Source organism: Opisthocomus hoazin, chromosome 4 (assembly GCF_030867145.1).
Source record: "Opisthocomus hoazin isolate bOpiHoa1 chromosome 4, bOpiHoa1.hap1, whole genome shotgun sequence".
Lineage (NCBI taxonomy): Eukaryota > Metazoa > Chordata > Aves > Opisthocomiformes > Opisthocomidae > Opisthocomus > Opisthocomus hoazin.
In genome coordinates, this window is record NC_134417.1 from 71,431,220 (window position 1) to 71,444,734 (window position 13,515).

The 13,515-nt window shown below is 39.7% G+C and overlaps 1 protein-coding gene across 1 annotated transcript in view; it reads right to left on the reverse strand.

The window, feature by feature from the left end:
• CUBN (cubilin) overlaps window positions 1–13,515 on the reverse strand; it is a 151,919-nt gene that overhangs the window by 48,793 nt on the left and 89,611 nt on the right. The window contains exons 34-44 of the mRNA XM_075417480.1: window positions 12,956–13,069; window positions 11,560–11,688; window positions 11,156–11,288; window positions 8,761–8,966; window positions 7,183–7,364; window positions 5,443–5,632; window positions 4,168–4,365; window positions 3,698–3,844; window positions 2,643–2,833; window positions 2,177–2,360; window positions 653–827 (exon numbers count right to left, since the gene is read on the reverse strand). Coding sequence (XP_075273595.1) covers window positions 653–827; window positions 2,177–2,360; window positions 2,643–2,833; window positions 3,698–3,844; window positions 4,168–4,365; window positions 5,443–5,632; window positions 7,183–7,364; window positions 8,761–8,966; window positions 11,156–11,288; window positions 11,560–11,688; window positions 12,956–13,069 — 1,849 coding nt within the window. The remainder of the gene's footprint in view (window positions 1–652; window positions 828–2,176; window positions 2,361–2,642; window positions 2,834–3,697; window positions 3,845–4,167; window positions 4,366–5,442; window positions 5,633–7,182; window positions 7,365–8,760; window positions 8,967–11,155; window positions 11,289–11,559; window positions 11,689–12,955; window positions 13,070–13,515) is intronic.

The following is a 13,515-nucleotide window of genomic DNA, read 5'->3' on the forward strand; positions in this document are numbered from 1 at the left end:
TTCACATCTGAGGCCTTACTTAGGTGGGCGTAGAAAGACCCAAAACATCTTAACTAACAGCTTTTTGCCTTCAGAATGGTGCAGCATCCTGGGACGCCAGAGAGAAAAGACGCCTTTGGGATTCTCCATCCTGCATGGTTTTTTCTGGACGTGGTCTCACAGGTGACACTGACCTTTGCCATATAGTGGTTCAGCCCCAAACCAATGAAGCTACATGAGCTGGAATCTAGGCCTTGTTTTATGCTTCAGGAAGGGAGTGCAAAACTTGCAGACCCTTTGCAAATCCTCAGACAGGCAATGGAGGAGGGAGACAAATTTTGTTGTAGCAAACCATTGGATTTAAAAGCACATGAGAGTCAAAATGGCTGAAAATTTGAATGTGAAAGGACTAGAGGACACAGATTTTACAGAAAGCACCTTTCTACCATGGACGCTTCCTCTCTGTTATATTCATTTCTGTCATGCACTGCGAAATCCTAGGAATGTATACCAGTGGCCTGACAGCTTCAGTGATCCCTCTCAAAAATTTCCTGCCCACTTTTTATTGTAAATCTGGAAGTGCACTCTGGGAGGAATTAGACAAAGTAACAGGGAAAGAAGAATCAGAATGGAGCTTATGAAGAAACACAAGCAAAATAATGTGGATGTATACTTTGGTGAAGGCTCAATGTAAAACTGATCTTCAAATTGCAGCTCTACTGCATGTCCATTAGGAGCAGTTATGGTCCAGACACAGTCAGCATGCGGGGGATAGTTGCTGGGATAGTTGGGGGAAGACATATATCCGCTGGGGTTGAAATCATTGATATAAATATTCCCTCCACAAGCTGGGAAAGAAAAGATTGCCAATGAAAAACAACATGTTAAGGAAATGGGTGAGACATCAAAAATATGAGATGAGTTATCACTATATTCCAACACAGTTTCCTTTTGGTGTCCTATAGTTACATCAAAACCAAATGCATTTTACTGCTTACTGTGGGAAAAAAAAATTAATGCAGTAGAATCCTATGTTCCTGCGCTCCTGCTTACCTAGCCCTCCTCATTTCCAAATGCTCAGGGCCCTGAATTAAATTGCTTTTAGTTCTTCCTTGGATTGCTTCTAAATCAAGCAGGAAACATTTCTTGCCTTGTTCCTATCCCAGTTCCCAGGAGCTAGAAAGCCTACAAGTCAGACCCATCAATGCTTCTGTGAATCACTCCCCACTTCTGCTTTCTAAAAATTGAAATGTCTGTTTGAGACAATAATGAGTGAGGAATGCAAGTCAGACCAAACAGGAGGATTTGTTCAGGTCCTTTATCCTATAAAATTATCTTTATTTTGAACAGAACCTTTCAGTCAAAAACTCCCACTATGTACTAGCAACACTGTCTTAACACAGGGTTTTAGTCAAGTTTTGTAAATTGAAATGGTAGAAATACTATTGTACAGCTTCACCTATTATCTTCATGAATCCCCTACAGTAATGCTAAGAATGATTCTTTCTGGCAGCAGGGAAAAGTAGGCAGAACACAAGCACTTAAAAATTTGAGTAGATTGACAGGGTGCCTTAATTATGTTTCATTACACTGTTTAACAGGAGGTCTCCTGGTGTCCCAAGTGGCAAGTGTCATGAATACAGTGGAAAAACTGCAAATGCCAAGTCCCTGTTCTACCCCTGGGACCTGAGCCTCCATTTTTTTCATTCTTTCAAAGAATGTTAGCTCTGGCAGGGAATGTTATTTTCTCAGCTGAGAGTAAAACTTGTGAGAAATGTTACCACCTTTCTAGACACGCTAGCCTAAATCATTGCTGACATCATTTAGCACTTGCACTAGGTACTATATGTTCAAAATAATGTTCTTGTTTCCAGGGGTTTTTTTCTTTCTTCTATGAATTTTGAATATCTCTTCCGAATAACAGATGCTACTTCCCTACTAAAGGGTTTCCCATAAGTTTGTTTTTTTTTAAAAAATTTGATATCTCCACATTCAGTGACCTGGAGCTGCCTCTCTTTGAAAAGGAGAAATTTGAGTGTCAGAGCAGAATTCATGCACTAAAGAATGAAACAGGACGTTTTTGCAGATGTCTGATTTTAACAGGGTTGGGATTTATAACAAGAACCTCCTTCTAAGAGGACAAACTCCAAGTTATATCTATTGAGTTGCAGATTTTATATTTATTCCCTAGACTTACCTAGGCTCTTAGCCTCATATTTCAGTTTGAATCCTTGTCCCTCAATCCTGCTGTCAGAAACGAAGTGGACGAACAGCTGATTGTCTGTGGTGTACATAGTAGAGATGGGGCTGCTTCCACAAAACCGTCCATTCCCTCTTCCAGACACCAAAGGTGGGGCAGTGTTATCTAACCCGTTCTTCAGCTAGAAGAGAAATTGCTAACATCACTCAAGCAAACAGCCCTGGAATGTAAACTTTGAGCACACACACTATCTCAATGCTTCCAACCGTGGGGAAAAACAATAACCTAGTCATTAAATAATGCACAGCAATAAATAAGAGAGAGAGGAGAAAAAATATCTGTGGTATTTCTCTTCGGTATTTTCACTCCCTCACATCCTGGGCTGCCTTACTGACACCGAAATCTCTAAGATTCGGTAGCTTTAACATCTTTGAGGATTTGGTGACCTAGCCAATAACCTCACCTCTACATAATCTCCGAGGCTGCAGGAAGTATCCTCACTCTCAACCTGGAAAGGCTGTTCAAAATGGACAGCAATGATAAATCCAGAGGTTACCGCTACATGCCAGGAACAATTCAGATTAGGAGCATAGTCTTGAGGGTAGTTGGGGGATGTTATCACACCCCTGCCTGTGTGCAAATAGCCTCTGCAACCTGAGAAAAATGAGTTGAAGCAAAGGAAAAAATATTAGTGTCGACTATTCACATATTCATTTAGGTGAAAACCCTGTCTCCTGAAAGGAAGATGTGACAGATAAAAGTAAATGTTGAAGCAAACGTATGAAATGTTGAGGGGCATAGAGCAACGCATACAGTGAATGATCGCCAAAAACACAAGACAGGAGTTTGCAAGATGACACACACCAAACATCTTGACAGTGAGACTCTGTTCTTAGACTTCACAGACAAGTGAGCAGGCAGCCATGCCAAGGACCTCCCATGGCATAAGCATATTGTTACACTCAGTACATTGCTTCTGGCCATGGATCAAACCACTGTCACCTACTCAACTTCCCCTGGCTGCGCTCTGTTATCTTAACACCTTCGTTGGTGCCTCCACCCGTTCAGGAATCTGTTGTCATCCCCGGGTGCGTGGGGGAGGAGTGCCACTGGAAACTGCTGACATTCCTGCTGGAACTTACACAGCTTTCTGCATCTGTCTCTCTCTGTTTTGTGTCTATGCTTTGAGTCATTTATTTCCCTCTCTTAGTTGGGCATTCCTTCACCCTTCAACTGAGCCATTATAAACTTCAGCACAGGCTTTTCTTACTTGTGAAAAGTGACTGGTCTGGTTGAATCATGCTTTGTTGTATTAGATCACTGGGAAAACAGCAAATTTTACCTTTGCAGAGTCAGACATTTATTAATGCACATTCATGAGATGTGAATAATTGGTCTGTGTGATTAATTAGATAGACTATAGACAGCTGTTAAAAATGCAGGAACCTTTTCTTTCCTTACCCCATTTTTAGCAGCAAGGCAGATATTTATCTGGGGGAGAAGAGAAACAAATCTTACTTTTGTGATAAGAGGCATTAAACCCAGCTCCAGTGACACTTCCGTCTGACATGAAGTGGATGAACATTGCCTCTCCAGTTGATCTTATGGGCCCAGGAGGTTCTCGTCCACACAGAGTAGCCAGCACTGGAGAAAGACTAGTGTCTCCTGAAATCAAAAGAACACGTTAGTATTAAACCAAATCAATTCACATCTGCCTGTTGGTTGCGGTGACTCACACTTTCAGGCAGGTGCTTTTCAAGATCTTTAACTCCTTAACAGATTGAGAAATATTTTTCATAGACCACCAAATACTTTGCTAGTTCTATTTTACCTGGCAGAATGTCTCAGCATAAAGGAAGAACACTGATTTAGAGCATGTTCCCTTTGTTATCTATATTGCTTAAGCTCAATGGACATGAGAATTCCAGGTACTGGGACCTTGGGTATCTACTGCATGCTGTCAGGGTAGGGCAAGATTGGCTTCTCACCATCTTGGATAATAAGTTTATCATAGTTGCACGAGCTGTGAGATTCTATGTCTAGGGCCAGGATATTGAACTCCACAGTAGATCCAGGAGCTCTGATAAGCCACACACAGTCAGCAAAATTTCTGTAATTCGTGGGCCAGCCCGGTGAGAAGAGGAATGAAGGTGTTTCTTCAGTTGTTACAGTCCCTCCGCATGCACCTGTCACGTACAAGAAGACAAAAATGAAAGCATCCTCTTTTTAAACTGAACACTCCTCTCGCATAATTTAAGATGACAGTCCCATAATTAAGCACAGTGGGGGCACAGTGATGATCTGTGTAGTCACAGGAATGCATTTGGAAGCATTGCTTCAGTTTGGCCTGAGAGTACAAAACCTGAAAATCCTGACCTATAAGGATGTTCCTGTACTACCTGGTACAGCAATGATGTGACCTGTTGTGCCATGAGAAATATCTAGCAAAAGACCTAAAAGCATCTACCACAGTTTACCAGAGGCTGCATAGCAGAAAGGAACAGTGCATACATAACCAATAATAGATAAACAATTTAGGCCCTCTTGAAACTGAAGTACTTTTCTTTCTCCACTCCTAATGTCTCAGCTACACATTTAGATTAAGATGGAGTCCTTGCTGGGATTTCTAGTGGGTCAGTGCTCTCCCAGTACATAAACCCATTCCATACCGCCACCATCTTGCACAGCACCAGGGATCCTCAGTCCCTCTGTCCCCAGAAATTTGCCTTCAGATTTAGAAGGAAGACATTGCACTATGTCCTAGTTAGTCTTAACTTTCTCTTGTTGAACTTGCTCAGAGAAAATCAGTGGTACAAGCAGCATATTCCCTGTCATTACAGGTGCTATTTGTCAGAGATATGTGATCATACTGAGAATGTTCTCCTTATTTATGGATACGTGATGCATTATAGTGAAAGGTTTCATATGACAATGGCTAGTGATTAAAAATGGTATTTCAAGAGGGATACTTTTTCTTGAAAGCATATAAAATGTTTAGCTTTCATGAAATATCTGTGTAAAGAAAAACGCCCCTCTAGCAACATGCTTATTTTTAAAACACTGTAAAATAGTATGTCTGAGAGTCCCTAGAAATTGTTTTGAAAAGCTATTAAAATGCCTAATTAAAATATCAGTGAAAGCTTTCCCTCTGTTAATAGCTAGGGCTTTCTCTTGTGAGGAAGTTGGCTTGGAGTTTTTTTCAGTAAAGCTCAGTATATCACTGTCTATAGCACTTTTAACCACGCAAACCACTGAAAACCCACCTCTGGCAATGGCGCGTGTAACGGCAGAAGCATCCTCTGCATACCATTCTAAAAGAAAGCCTGTTCCAGTCACAGACGGATCTGACTGGAACTGGATTGTCATCGAGCTGCCGGAGGATGCAAAAGAAGCAGGGTCTGCACCACAGTATGTTGCAATAGGACGAGAATGAATGGTGGGCCCGTCATAAACCTGCAGAGAGAAGGAGAATGGTGCTGTTCCTTACACAGGCAGATTTTCATCCGCTCCACATTCAGCACGTTTCCAAGGAAAAAATTACCCTCTTTGAGTGCATGAGGGATCTTTCAGCAAATCCCAGTTAGAGAGAAACCTCTCTTACAAAAAATGGCACAAAATCTCCCTTTCCATTATATACTGTTAATTGTGAAGCTTTCACACTAGAAGGATCTGAATGGAAGCCATCAAATTCAGCTCATTGCCCATCGCAGGGCTGCTCTTTGTGAACATGGACTGGCCTCCCGCATTAAGTAAGTCCTGGTATAATATTGTTCCTTACTGAGGAAAAAACCAACACTATCTGCAGGAAAAAAAGGCATTGTTTTTCTCCCCCCCCCCCCCCCCCCCCCCCGAGGAACACATATACTTTAAATTCCATTTAATAAATAAGCAATAATATTTTTTTCATCTTATGCAATCATAAGCCAAAATCTTGGCTGGTTAAAAGATGCTTCTCTTTTGCCACCTTTTAAACCTATTTGTGTTCTTGTCCTCTTTCTGACAGTAAAATATGTCCAGTAGAGAAAGCTAGGAAATATTAAATAAATATTAATATTACATTGAATATCTGATCCTTGAGTCAGGTTAAAGGTCAGGCTGATTCACACCCACTGAATGTCTAGCTGATTTAAGAAACTCATTTTGCATTCAGACAGGCAGACAAAGAAAGGCAGGCTGAGTTAGAAGAAAGAAGATGCTGTTAAAATCTGACATGAGATGAAGGAAAAAATTATATTTCCTTCTTGAACTAATATTAAATTTGAATATCAGTGAATTAATGATGAATTGAATATACTGAATATCTTGAACTAGTATTAACTTTCTCTTTCCCAAAGATGAAAGAAAAAGATAATTCATGAATCAGCTGGTTAAAAAAAAAAAAAAAGACAAGAAGAAATTTGAGTTAACTAAATAGTTATGTTTAGCTAAGATCAGAAAGGTATTGTTGCCTCTGTTGCTCCATTTTCCTTAGCAGCATGCATGCTATATTTTTTAGCCTGGTGAAAAGGCTAGGCTATATTACAGGAGGGTACAGAAAAACAATCAAACAGAAAGAAAGAGGTACCTTCCTACTTCCAAAAGCAAATTACTGATCCAGAGAGGAATGAAGGTGCAAGTAAAGGATCGCTCCTTGTAGGATTTTAAAATAACCTTATTTTTATAGGCATTGGGATGTTGTTATCACTGTTGTCCTCTACTGAACCAGCACAGTGCAAAGCTCAGTCTGGTATCTGACCTGAAGTTCTTGGATTTGAAAATTCAGGATTGTACCATTGTGGACTTATTTTTAATAAGTTTCAAACTTACAGATTGTAAATACCTCTTAGGGACCCAAAGAGTATATAACCCTTCCTATAGCTAAAAGTTATTGAACAGAAGACATAGCAAAAATAATAAGCCACACCAGATGCTGAGGATTTCTTCCCATTCCTCTTCTAGGTTTCTCGATTCATCATTTTTATCAAAATTAATTGAAACAAAAAAACTTCTCACAATGAAAGCACCTTTAACATGTCGTAACTGCATCTGTCATGATTTTCGATATCCATCTGCAGGATACGGCCATGGATAACTTGTGAAGCATTAACACTTATTCGCCACTGGTAGTTGGAGTTGTGAGGGTAACTTCTAGGCCACTGTGGTGAAGCTATTCGTCCTCTGCTTCCTACAATGTCATTTCCAAACACTGAAAAACAAGAAAGAATCAACTAATGCCTCTAACTCACATAGATTCAAAGAAGCATTGGGGCCCAGCCTGGAACGTAGCTTTCATTTCAGCCCATCTGACTTAATTTACTTAGGACTAGACAGCGCTGTGAGCCATAGACTTGTGTCTCAGACAGCCCTAGGATGCACATCTAATTATTTCCTTGTTGTGAGGGATGCAGTGTACCCTTATCTGAAGTAAATTATCCATTCGAGCTGTGTGGCTCTACACATATGAGAGGGGGGAAGATAGCACATCTGAATTCCCCCCTGACTCTGCCTACTTCGTGTTCATTTTTTCCCAAGAAGCATTATATAACAAAATTATTTTTTTAAAAATGCCTTTGGGTGTTCTGGCAAAAAATAGTTCTGATTTGACTGAGCTCTGAACTATTGATCATTCCTTTTGAAAATGAGTAGTAAAAGTCTCAAAGTAAGGAAAATTATTAGAACCTTAGCTTGCTTAATCAGAATGGCTGTGGAAGTTCAGCTTCAGCAGTCTGTTCGTGCAGCGAGCCAGACTGATGTTTGCAATGATGCCTTGAAATTTTGGATCTATAAACTGGCATAATTTCATTTGCTTCTAATTCTGCTCCCTGGTGGATGTCAATGAGATCCAAACCGGAAGATGGACACTGTCATACTCAAAAAGCAAAATGGAAAGCTGGGAAAGAAATGTTTTTTTCTTTATTTGTCAATTGTCTAATAAACAGCAACATAAGCATTAAATATCATCGCTCACTCTCACGTAGCAAGTCATACGGTCAGATATTTTTAACTCTACTGGTAAGCTTGGGTTGCCATAGAAGCTTTTAGTATATAGCTCTTATTCATATCTTCACAGCCCAATACTGCTGAAGGAATAATCTGAAAACCACATCATAAACTGTTAGAAAACAGTCAATGAAAGAGAGGACATTTTATTTTCTGTAATCCCTAGAATTTTTTGCTTCTGGAAAGATAATATGATCAATTTGAAAAAATATTGTACAGAAGTATAAAAATATAATATAAATATCAATAATATTAAAATGTAAATAAAATATTGACAATATAATGATATTTAATAATGTAATTATATTAATAATATAAAAATATAAGAAAAATATAAAAAGATAGCATGTAATGTCTAATTCTTCTTCTTATGTTATACTTAATATATTTACATGCACATGAGTTCTGTTCTGACATGTTTTAAAGCATCTCTTTACATTCCGCAGTTATTTTACAAAGTACTTTTTAAGCACATTTACAGCCTTGCTGAAATCAACAAACATTTTCTAATAGACTTTACAGGGCCAAACGATCACTTTTTTGAATCATTTTGGAAGTGTTATGAAAGAACAATAGTTTTGAATTAAATAACATTTACTTACAGTGAGAGAATGTGGCCCTGAAGCCAACATCAGTGCCTGAGCTGTCCGAGACAAATTTGACCCACAGGACATGTCCAACAGTAGATGTATAATTTGAAGGCAAGGAGCTCCCACAGAATCGTCCTGCCAGTGTGCCTGTATCATTCCCTTCACGAATCTCCAGGTAATCTTTGGTGCAGCTGCTACTATTTTCCACCTGAAATGCTCTGTTTCAATAGCAGTAGAAGAGCATTAGCGAGCATATGACTGGCACACACTTCAGAGTTTGCCCTGCCAGGCCACTAACCCCCTTGTAGCTGGTATCCTCCTGTAACAGTTAAGAACAGGGCAGCAGCGAAACCCTCTGGAACCCAGACGTCACTGCTCAACACCTGATAGTGCTGCTAATACAGGTGTCTCTGATTTCTAGCCCCTTATTTTACAACAGAGCTTCAGTTTGCAAAGTTATAATTTTTAAACTGTTCTCAAATGCTTGGAATAGTTCTTGGTTCTCCAACAACACCCATGAAACACAGAAAGCCCCTGACATAAGATTTTTAATATACACCCAGGTCAGACTGTTTACTGGATGCACATCTATAGGGTGCAGAGAATACTTTTAGCCTTAAAAATCAGTTTGCAACTCCTTCATATGTGTATTACTTCAGTAGACTCTCTGATGAGAAAAGAATTGCCAGAGGCCTGGATTCATTTGTCAATAACACCACAGAGCTCAGAAATCCTTTAGTAGTTTCTCCAGAATTATGAAATATTACTGTTTCTTTAGCTTTTCTGAGTTTCACAAAGCTGGGTGTGCAAAAAGTAATGATACCCATGAACTTTTCTAAACCAATTTTTACCTAAGAAAAGGAATGGGATTCAGTAATTAAATTGTAAATTTTTAATTATTGCACCAAGCTGAATGCTAAATATATCCTAAAAATCATGATCTGTTATTCTAAGTCTTTGATTCAATCCAATATACTTTTCAGAAGCAGGCTATGAATATATAGTAAAGATTCCAGAGAATGTCTCTTATAACCAAGGCCCCAAATATTTGTGCTTTCTGATTTTCTGGTAACAACTCCTCCCCTTCAGTGCTGAATATAGCCATATGTGTTCAGTGTACACATGCTGTGAAATGGTTCCAACTGCTCATCTGGATATACTTCAGACTAATTTAAAGCTAACCCTCAAATTGCAAGACAGGCATTTCTGTTCAGACTGAGCTGAAGAAAATGAATGCCTCATGCCAACAAAACTTTATAAAGCGCTAATATTAAATTAAATTAAATAAATACTGCTTTCTAATACAATTACTCCATGCTTTCCAGTATTTTCAGCTTGCCTTTCAGCTAAGTGTAACTGAAGAAAAAGAGTTTACATCTACTCAGTGTCACTTTATATAACTGAATGTATGTTCTGCTGACAGTTTCTGCTTCACACTAGATTTCTGGTTTGATTCTGAAAAGTTGTTATTCATTATTTTGTAGCAAATATTTTGGAAAATGTTTTCAGGCTGTAGTACTTTTTCTCTGCTTCAGTGAGTAAAGGAGGAATAGAATGTCCTTTTTATTGAGTTAGTGAATCAGTACGTGCCTAACAATTGCACCTTACGCAGTCACCATGTTACTGGGCAAATTTTCCTTTTGTCCTGGTTAACTGTAAATGCAGGTTGCAGAACTACTTTTCTTTTCCTGCTGATTCTTGATAAGATTTGCAAAGGGTCAGTGTTCTCTTTCTTGGCAGCAGCCACTGTTTGATGCCGGGAAACAGAGAGGCTCAGAAAGCGACATCACGGTAAAGAGCAACCTAGCGACCCTGGTAAAGGGCTCCACATTGTTCTGTGGATCAAGCATGACTTTCCTGTCAGAATTCTTCAAAGGAAAGTTACTTTGCTGAAGGGAAAACAAAATTCCTTCAGATACTCCCCTGGCCCCTGCTGTACCTCCCCTGCTACAGTTGTTGGAGAAAATTTGAAGACTTTAATATCAATTCTAACCCTACAATCTGTGGAGTATCTGGGCCTTTTGTATTACTCAGCTGTATAATAAATACTACAATGAATCTGGAAGTAAGGAAATAGTAGGAATTTCCTTTGTAAAGAAAAGGCAGAGCAATGCTGAATTCCTTTTTTTGTTTATGAGTGAGAACTGGCTTCTTCAGCATCCTGTGTTGCTCAAACAATAAACCACCTATTTATATAATGCTGTATATGCTTTAATATAAGTAGTGACTAAGACAAGAGAACATTGATTGCAAGCTGCCACTAACCACTGCTGTGTTCTCTTTCCAAGTTACTCTAAAAACATATCTCAGCTTTATCATCTGGTAATTACATTTCCTAATAAACACAGAGCATCCTTCCTTCATGTCTGTTAAAGGGCTGAGTAATAACCCCTGGCAATGTATTTACATGAAGGACAGCTGGAGCCGGTTGCCAGGGGAGCTGAGAATCGTCCAGACACACTCAGTGTTGAGCGGATACGGCTCAGGATAGCCAGGGCTGTTGAAAGCTCCTCTGTCCATGTGGAAAGTACCTCCGCAGGCTGCAACAAGAAGGAGATAGCAAAGGCTTGAGAAGGATGACATAGAAAAAAAAATACTCAACAGAGCCAGAGCATTTGCTAATGAAGAAAGCATTTCTCCTTGCACCTTGTTCTTTAGCTTGCTGATGTACTTGCTGAGACCTTGGCGAAAAAGAGGAAGGGCAACAGGGGATTTCAGAAGAGGGAATGTCAGAGAGACAGAGATACAGGATCTGTTCTTTTTCTTAAAAGCAGGAGGCATAAGTTAGCAACACCTGCCATATGGACTTACACGATGATGATGCAGCATAGGTGGCATGGAAGCCCCTGGCAGTAATGTTGCCGTTGGAGTAGAAGTTCACCACCAAGGCATTACCAAAAGAAGTGACAGGATGTGGTATAGTAGTGCCACAGTAACGGCCTGAAAGAGAACAAGCCAGAGAGCAAAAAATGAGTGTTTAGCATGTAATTACTATTGCTAATTTAACATTTGGGGTTAATGCCCGACAGCAACTGGGAGTAACATTTGTTGCTTACAATTGCAGTTGTCAATTCAGTCTACATTAAAATGAAATATTCCATTTCATTAGCACAGAACTCAACTGCGGTGGCAATTTTTTTTAATAGAGGAAGGAGTTTCTGCACTCCAGAAGACCTAGTCACTGGCTGTTCTGTCATTGAGCTCCCTTGTGCTCACTCTATCCAGAAATTACAGCCTAACTGAAAAAAAAAATCCCATCAAATAGATCTGACAGTAGTTTCCATTTCGCTCAGTTGGTTTCTGATGAAAAAAAACAAGTGACAAATAACAGACCAGTTCTCCTGTAATGGATTGCAACATGGAGATTAGGAATATGAATCATTATCTTGCAGAAAGGTATCTGACAGCAAAAAGAAAGATAGCAGCTAGTATCCTGGACCTCTTGCCAAGTGAAAGCCAAGGGTAGGAGATCAAAAAACAAATTCTGCTCTTAGTTACAAACCATTAAAATTGAGCGCAGCCCCACTCCTGACAAAGGAACATATACAAAAGTGTAGTAAGGGAGAGATAATCAGGCACAGACAGTCTGAATTTCCCAGCAAGGAATGTGAGGCAACCCCGGAGATGTGAGGGGAGCCAGGACCATCCTGTGGCCAGTACTCTCTCACGGCTTCCTGGCAGTACAAGCACTGACTTTTGCTGCTCCACACTGCTCCGACCACTCAAAGGTGATGGCTCTGGACAGAGATGTCAGGAGAAAGCTGTAGAAAATTCAGGAAAAAGCAGAAAGACAGACTTTCTGGGGCTCGAGGAAAATGCCTTTTGTCCTCCCAGAAATCTGCAGCTTTCTTCACCTGTTTAGTGTGGACTGTGCTTATGAGTGTGGGTTACACTATGGTTTTGTACAGTTTAACGGGAATTCAGTTTAAACTGAATTGCTTGGTTCCCAATATTGTTCAGCTGAGCAGGAAGGAAAAGGCAGCTGGAGTCAACCCCAAACTGCAGGTGAGTAGGAATACAGTCAAAGCCTGGAAGGATCATGCCATTCACACTGAAGACTTCTCCTCCATCCCTGGTCTCGTCTGGCCAGAGTAGCCAAGGAATTTCCTTTATCAAAGAAAATGCGTGAAGCGGGAGGACACTCACAGAAAATCTTCTCCTTGGGTATAGTTCTATATATGAAATACACAAGGGAAAGGTGCAATACCTCGAAGAGGAGCCTCATAGTTATTCCCATCCAAAATCTCCACAAAATCCGTTGTACAGTTTTGTCTGTTGTTTTCAATGTCCAGGTCAGTGAATGAGAGTGAAACATGGTTAACTGGCAACAGCAAAGAGTAAAAACTTAAAAAGAATTCTGGCATTTTACAGAGAAATAACTATGTGTAAACAAACATTTTCTTTTCTCCCCTGAAGTCAATCAGTCCCCATAAAGCACAACTGAAGTAGTTTAATCCCTGATATGTGGAGTGGATGTGATGGAAGTGTATTAATCCTTACTGCAAAGGTCCTGGTAAATCTCTTCGTATTTCAGTACTTTCTAGTACAATCAACATTAGAAGTGTAGGATTTAACACATACACATAAATGTAAGTTTCCTAATATCTGAACAGTTTCATTATATGTCAGCAAATACAGTATGGAAAATTTACACACATTCAGAAACAAAACTTGTTTCTACACATCCATGACCTTCTGTCCCTTTGTGATCTATACCATAGATCCAGACAAAATGTGGATTGATGCTGCCCTGCTCCAGGCTTCTAA